This window comes from Triticum urartu, chromosome 5, assembly GCF_003073215.2.
Source record: "Triticum urartu cultivar G1812 chromosome 5, Tu2.1, whole genome shotgun sequence".
Classification (NCBI taxonomy): Eukaryota; Viridiplantae; Streptophyta; class Magnoliopsida; order Poales; family Poaceae; genus Triticum; species Triticum urartu.
Window position 1 is genome coordinate 374,810,387 of NC_053026.1, and position 7,346 is coordinate 374,817,732.

The 7,346-nt window shown below is 48.6% G+C and overlaps 1 protein-coding gene and 1 long non-coding RNA gene across 2 annotated transcripts; one reads left to right on the forward strand and one right to left on the reverse strand.

The window, feature by feature from the left end:
- Positions 1-583: 583 nt before the first annotated feature.
- On the forward strand, positions 584-3,187 carry LOC125507037 (zinc finger CCCH domain-containing protein 54-like). Its single transcript, XM_048671733.1, has 7 exons — positions 584-1,440; positions 1,528-1,689; positions 1,769-1,951; positions 2,107-2,177; positions 2,268-2,465; positions 2,553-2,667; positions 2,790-3,187. The coding sequence occupies exons 1-7, from the start codon at positions 584-586 to the stop codon at positions 2,854-2,856; spliced, it is 1,653 nt and encodes a 550-aa protein (XP_048527690.1). The 3' UTR covers positions 2,857-3,187.
- An 11-nt stretch (positions 3,188-3,198) lies between these two features.
- LOC125509121 lies at positions 3,199-6,960 on the reverse strand. The gene is made up of 5 exons (XR_007283966.1): positions 6,462-6,960; positions 5,769-6,111; positions 5,385-5,618; positions 5,247-5,297; positions 3,199-5,161 (listed from the first exon to the last, which is right to left on the reverse strand). It is a non-coding gene; the product is annotated as an uncharacterized LOC125509121 (long non-coding RNA).
- Between the last annotated feature and the right edge of the window lie 386 nt (positions 6,961-7,346).

The following is a 7,346-nucleotide window of genomic DNA, read 5'->3' on the forward strand; positions in this document are numbered from 1 at the left end:
CAGGCAGCTAGGCCAGCGACGCGCACGGGGTGCATGGTTTGCGTCGCCCTCTCTCATCCAGCATCCAGAGCATATTTCACACGGCCGGAATGAATATTTGTGCGTGGATTTATCGGGGCGTTTATTCCGGTTGGACCCGGCATGCACCCATGCATGGTTGATATAGCAGGAATCAGATCTGCCGCACTCTAGCTCCATCCCCAGTCAAAACCCAACCATTTGACACCGATTTTCCCTCTCCGCCATCCTCTCCTCAGCGAACGCGCGCGCCGCGGCTATAAACTCTCTCCGATCCAATCGCACGCCACCCTTCCTTGTACCCTAGAGCTGCTCCAGCAGCACCAGTCCTCCCGCCGACGCCGGCCTTCCCTTCCCTGCCGTCTCTCCTCTCCCGTCGATCGGCCGGCCGGTGCGCAATCAATCAGTCAATCAATCTCTTGCACGTTTCGATCGGTCGGTATCGGAGGTACGAGGGTTTCAGCCATTGTCGAGTGATCCGTGGTGATTACTTGTTGGTTTTTTCTAGGGGCTCATGGTTGGTTACGTAGGGCGCTCCGATCTGATCCATGTCCAGGCGGCGGCGATGGAGCCCGCGGAGCTAGCCAAGATCATCTTCTCCCGGGTGCAGGAGGTGGAGCCGGACAACGTGAGCAAGATCGTCGGCTGCATCCTGCTGCGGGAGCCCGACGAGGATGAGCTGGTGCACCTCGCCTACGCCACCGACGCCGCGCTGCGCAACACCATCTACGAGGCCAAGGGCACGCTCGCCGCCATCTACGCCCGCTTCTCCGCCTCCCCGGTCCACCACTACCACCAGCCCAACGGCGTCGGCTACCAGCAGGTCTGCTCCCACCCCGCCGGCCTCCGCCATTTCTCCCCCGCCGTCCAGTACTGGCCGCCGGACTCCCCGCCCCCGCCGGAGAAGGAGTACTCGTTCGTCGACGCCGCCGCCGCGGCCGAGCCCCACTACGGGCTGCGCGGCGGCCGGCACGGCGCGCTCGGCGACGGCGCCCTGGGCGGCGGCGGTGGCGGCGGGTACTACGCCGCCGCGGGCTTCCCTCCGGCAACCGGACGGCGGTCGAACGGGGTGTCCTCGAGACGGCCGTGCCACTACTTCTTCAAGGGCATCTGCAAGAACGGCCAGAACTGCCACTACTCGCACCACCAGGTGTACACGGACGGGTTCGCCGTCGACCACCACGTCCACGGGGGCGCCACGCCGGGGTCGCTGGAGAGCCTGGAGATAGAGATCACGGAGCTGCTCCACTCGCGGCGCGGGCAGCCGGTGTCCATAGCGTCGCTGCCCACGCTCTACGGCGAGAAGTACGGCAAGGGGCTCCAGGCCGACGGCTACCTGACCGAAAGCCAGCGGCACGGCAAGGCCGGCTTCAGCCTCACCAAGCTGCTCTCCCGCCTCAACAAGATCAGGGTCATCGAAAGGTGAGTGGGCTCTGGACGTAGACGTACGTACGCGCATGATCATTATTCATTATGTTTGTTGTTGGAACTTGGAAATGTTGTACGTAGGCCGCACGGGCAGCACTCGGTGGTTCTGGCCGAGGACGCCGCCAAGTACTCGGATTGCCGGAGCGACAGGGGAGGGGAGATCCCGGCGAGCTCGCATCAGATATACCTCACGTTTCCTTCCGACAGTAACTTCACCGAGGACGACGTTGCCAATTATTTCGGGTAATGTTCATTCATTTTCCTATCGATCGATGTGCTAGGAATGCTTATGCGTTAAGTTGTTGATTTGTGCGGCGGGCAGGCAGTACGGGCCGGTGCGTGACGTTCGGATCCCATGCCAAGACCAGCGAATGTTCGGGTTCGTGAGCTTCCAGAACCCGGAGACTGTGACGGCCCTTCTCATGCGGCGCAACCCGCATTTCATCTGCGGATCACGGGTCCTCGCCAAGGCCTACAGAGAGAAAACCAAATGCATCAATGAGAGGTAACATACACACTGTTCATACTCGACTGTAACTTATTACTCCATCCTATATATCCATATTAATTGTCGCTGATTTTATACTAAATCAGCAGCAATTAGTACTACTAACTTCTGCTACGATACAACTTAGTAATTCATGTGCGCGGTGTGGACAGGACCAACAACAAGTCGACGACGCATTGCTACCCTCCACGCTGGATCGAGACCGATCCAGAGTTCTATCCAGGTACTACTATAGTACCTACAAACAACAATGCAGTTTCAACACCGGCCGGATCAAAATTTGTTAGCTAACAGTACCTGATGAACTAATCTGTGGGAGCAGACCAGTATGATTCTCCAAGGCTGGGGAGGAGGCAACTGGCGCGCGACAGGCAGCAGCTGCTGGAGCTCGAGAGGAGGCACCTCGCCGGGCTCCGGGTGGTAGAGTCGCAGTGCACCGCCTACTTCGATTGCAGCATCGGGGACGTTGCGCCCTTCAACTCCCACTCACAGTCCCAGTCCCAATCCGCAGGTTGGTTGCTGCTGCCAACTCCCAAGTCTTTTCTCTCTGTTTCTTATCTTTCTGATGATCATGTTTCGTCTTCAGGTTCCAAGGAAGTGGGACGGACGATGGATCCCCTCTCCACGGCTGATCAACTTGATGACATCGTCTCAACCAGCCAGAGCCAGGCCCCTCCCATACAGGCCAACAACAACTACGATGACCAAGAGAGGTATTACTACTCACTAGTTTCTCAAGTGTCTGTATATATGTTCGGATACTTGCATTGCCATTACCTGGTGTTATCGAGCCAGTTCGTCGTTGTTCATCATATGACTCGGTTTCTGATCGCAGCAACCAGATCGAACTCCTGCCGGAGAGCCCATTTGCATCGTCGGCGCCCACTGGAAACGGCATATAAGCAGGCAGGCAAAGAAAGAAACACGAACTACCACTCTGGACCTTGGGTTGGTATCTATGTTCAGGTCCCGGCGATGGATGACAGACAGACAGCATTGTAGTACACACAGGAATCAGCAAAGCAACCGTTTGTTTTTCTGTAGATAGAGGCGGACATAATGCAGAGGAGACACAGAACACGGTTTCGAAAGAACGAAAAAAAAAGGTGACACCTGAAAGAGTGAGATCTTTTCATACTTTACTAGCACATTCAAAATGGCGAGGACAGTTGCAGGATAGACACAGATACAAATGTGTAGTCTGACCACAATGAATAGTCATATGCCAAATAGCTGTCCTGAAATAAGACAGGAGATGATGATACAGGTTATCTTTTAGTGTTTTTGCCATCATTTTGAAAGGGCATGAAAATAAACAGGAACATTAGCTAGCGTGTGGTGTTACTTCTGTAATAAATACAAACACAGGTGATCTGTTCAGCTTTATATGTTACTATTGATACTTACAACACTCCTTTCTTGTATCATGCTTTGGTCATGCAAGTTGTTTTTTCAAAAGAAAGAAGGAAAGTGTATAATGTATAGGCAGCTAGAAATGTGCATATGACTGCAATCTGTTCAGTATCACAAATGACATATGACTGCAATCTGTGTATAATGTATAGGCAGCTAGAAATGTGCATATAACTGGACCTAAAATTAATTAGAGAAAAGTATACTTTTCGTCCCTCAATTCTTGGCGGAGTCTAGATTTGGTCCCTCAACTCCAAAACCGGACAACTTGCACCCTTAACTTTTCAAACCGGACAAGATTCATTCCTGGTCACGGTTTTGACCGGTTTTGGTGCCCCGGTTTTGACCGTTCCGACTCAAATTTGCCTACCTTTTCCAAGTCCACGTACTGTTTTCAAATTCGGTTACTTTTTTCAAATACGTGAACCTTTTTAAATTTTGCGTACCTTTTTTTAAATCGGCGTACTTTTTTCCAAGTTCATGTATTTTTTCAAATATGCATATTTTTTAAAAGTTCATTTAGTTTTTTTTAAGTTTTAATTTTTTAAAATTGATGCACCTTTCGAGTACATTTTTCTGAAAGAGTTCATGAATTTGAAAATTTTATGCGAACTTGAAAAAAGTACGCTGATATGGACTTCTTTTGCGCAAAAATATGTGGATTTCAAAAATTATTTCAACTTGAAACAAGTACATGAATTTCATACAAAGTTCATGGATTATAAAAGCAACATGGATTTGAAAAAAAATGCGGACTTTGAAAAGCATGTGGATTTGAAATAAGTATGCGAATTTCAGAAACAATTCATGGCTTTGAAAAATACTTGGATTTGATAAAATTACACAAACTTGGGAAAATACGGGGATTTGGAAAAAGTACGTAAATGTTAAAAAATCACGGATTTGGAAAAAGTACGCGAATTTCAGAATAGTTCACTGATTTGAAAAAAAATATGTTTATTTTTAAAAAAACTATAGGAATATGAATTTCAAAAACCGGGGTGAGTCAACACCAAAAACTGGTCAAAACCGAGTCCAGGGACGAACCTCGTCCAGTTTCGGTAGTTGGGGGTGCAAGTTGTCCGGTTTTGAAGTTGAGGGACCAAATCTAGACTTCACCAAGAGTTGAGGGACGAAAAGTATACTTTTCATTAAAATAGCAAACATAGAACAAACCAGAACTATCCTTTCGCTTCAATCATCTCGTGCAGTATTCAACCGATTCTTGCAATTGCAAGAAAACCAAATATTATCCAGGTCAACCAAGAAGTTCCAAACAATGCCACATATTCATGTCAATCCAATTTGGACTGACCAAACCAACTGATTCAGTCACTGGATCTCCTCTGACCTTTACAAGGGAACTGGGCATTCTCCAACTAGGTTACTCGAAACACCACCTTGTATATTACTCCCTCCGTTCCTTTATATAAGTTGTATTTGTTTTTTCAAAAGTCAAACTATTCCATGTTTGACCGGGTTTTTAGAAAAAATTATCAGTATCCACAATACGAAATTTATATCATTTGATCCATCATGACAAGTAGTTTCATATTTTATCTATTAGGTATTCCAGATGTTTTTTTTTAATTCTATAATCTTGGTCCAACATTCAAATGGTTGACTTGCACGGTAATCAATACACCTTATAATCTGGAACGGAGGGAGTACTTACCATCATGTCAACCAATGCAACCAAGCTAGTCCTTGAATAGTTTCCCTCTATTCTGATAAGAAAACTGACATTCTCCAACTAGAGAAGATACCTACATCATGCCAATCAGTCATTTTGGACTGAACAAAAGCATCCAAGTTAGTCCTTGCACGCTTCTTGCTTAGGTTCTTGCCGATTCTTACGAAACAGAAAGTCATTCCTCACCCATGATGTTCAGAACACCACCGCAGAACCATCATGTCGGTTGAATTTGGACTGAACAGAAACAACTGAGTTAGTCATTTGAATATTTCTCGCCGGCCCATGCAAGGAAACTAAACATTGCCAACTAAGAAGCCTTACATCATGTCAGTGTAATTGGGATGGACAGAAGCAATCGAATCGGTCCATATTTTTGAACGAGCACCTGTAGCTATATATATTGTCAGACTGTCTTGGCACTCACACGGACTCAACAGCATGAGCCCCGGATCCACGGTTGCTGCAGCAGGTGCATGAAGGTTTGCACCGCGGGCACATGCACAGGTCCTCCTCGCTCAATCTGACGGTGCTATCATCATCATGCCGGAAGCAGCTCTGCAGTTATTAATAGCAGCACACTTTAGCTTGTAAGGTTGTAGCTAAGCATACATATGAATGCATTCCTCAAAAAAATACCTATGACTGCAAACTTAACGAAGTATATACAAATATAAATTGGACTGGTTGAAAAATAAGGGAACGTACCAGAAGCCACATAACACCATGAAGTGCAGCAGCCAGTGCCACAAGTGTCCAGAATAGCCCCAGGAGGTGAGGGAAGAACCATGCGTACATGGATAGAGGAGCGCTGAACCCATCATTCCAAGACGACTCAAGTTTTGAGCTGCTCGCTGCTCAAAGATGCTTTGGCCATACAAATTGACATTGATCCCCCATTAACACACAACCAAGCAATTGCGCTGCCTCCACCTACCCAAGCTGCGACTTCGGCGGACATGACACTCTCCACCTTCATGGTGGTGAACAGTGCAATAGCGGTGCTCAACGTTAAACCAAAGATAAATGTCCTCTGATCAGCTATCTTAACCTGAAAAAAATTAGTCAAAGTTAATTTTTCAGACAAAAGGCACCACATGCCAGCAGGTCATACAGCAAGGGTCAAACAGCGTAAGGAGCAAGAAGATAAACAAGTTCACAGGTAATACAAACATGTTGCACCAGCAGACACAGGCATGAAAGATCAGCTAAACACACACACAAAAAAAAAACTAGCAACGCTGAACTGATCTGGAAGAGGCTACATCCCTATAGCCATGTCCATCTATGGAGCAGCCAAACTTGATGAAAGTTATTCACATTACATTGCAAGATTCAGAGTACTCCAAGATTCAACATGATTCAAGCTATAGAATGTGGTGGAATTTGCCGCAATCATACCTGACGTTTAACCTCATGTCGATGCAGAGGGAGAACCGGCACCGTAGTGGGAGCCTGCCACTTCGCCCGCGAATTGGGCAGCGGCCGCGGCGAAGGTATCGGCGTTGAGCGGGTTCAGCGTCCGCGCGGTGTGCGCGCCGCGGTCAATGCCGGCGGCTGAATCGTTGCTGGCCGCGGGCTCTTCATGACCCTGAACCAGCGGAGGGCAAGGTGGCCGAACCTGCTGCTACTGACGAGACGCCGGTCAGCCACCGCTTCGTGGTCGTCGGCGGCGGCGCGGCCGTCTGCATCTCCGGCACTAGAGGCAGCGGAGGAGGAGGTGGGCGAAGGGTTGTTCTCCGCCGCGCTGGGTCTGCGCGACCGCGGCGCCGACTCCGACTCCGACCTGTCGACCAGAGGAGACTCCATTCTCGCCCAGGGAAGGAGACGGGCGGTCACCGGTGTGTCAGATTCTGTTTTGGGAGATGGGGTGTGACCGTGTGAGACGTGTGGAAACAAATGGGAAGTACTGGGGGGGGGTGGAATCGACAATTGAATACTTCCTCCATTCATTTGGCTTTTCTAGGTAAGCACCATCTAATTCACGATGCTCCCTAGGGCGTATCCAATTTTGAATATGGTTTCTGATTTTGATCTTGCCCTTTATTCCTCAACGAGCCCTCTCATTCAGTTGATGTATTCAATTTTGAATGTCATTCATGATTTTGATTGACTCAAGGATTTTTCAAATTAGTCGACGACGGCCAGTCTGTTAAAAATATCAGTCTTGTCCACCCTTTGACCATCTAAAAAAGAAAGAAACATGTGGCACAAGGTTAGGAAAAAAACGCTAGGCGTAAGCGATGCGGTGGGCCTTCGCTTAGCGCTTAAGTGCCTAGGCGCAGC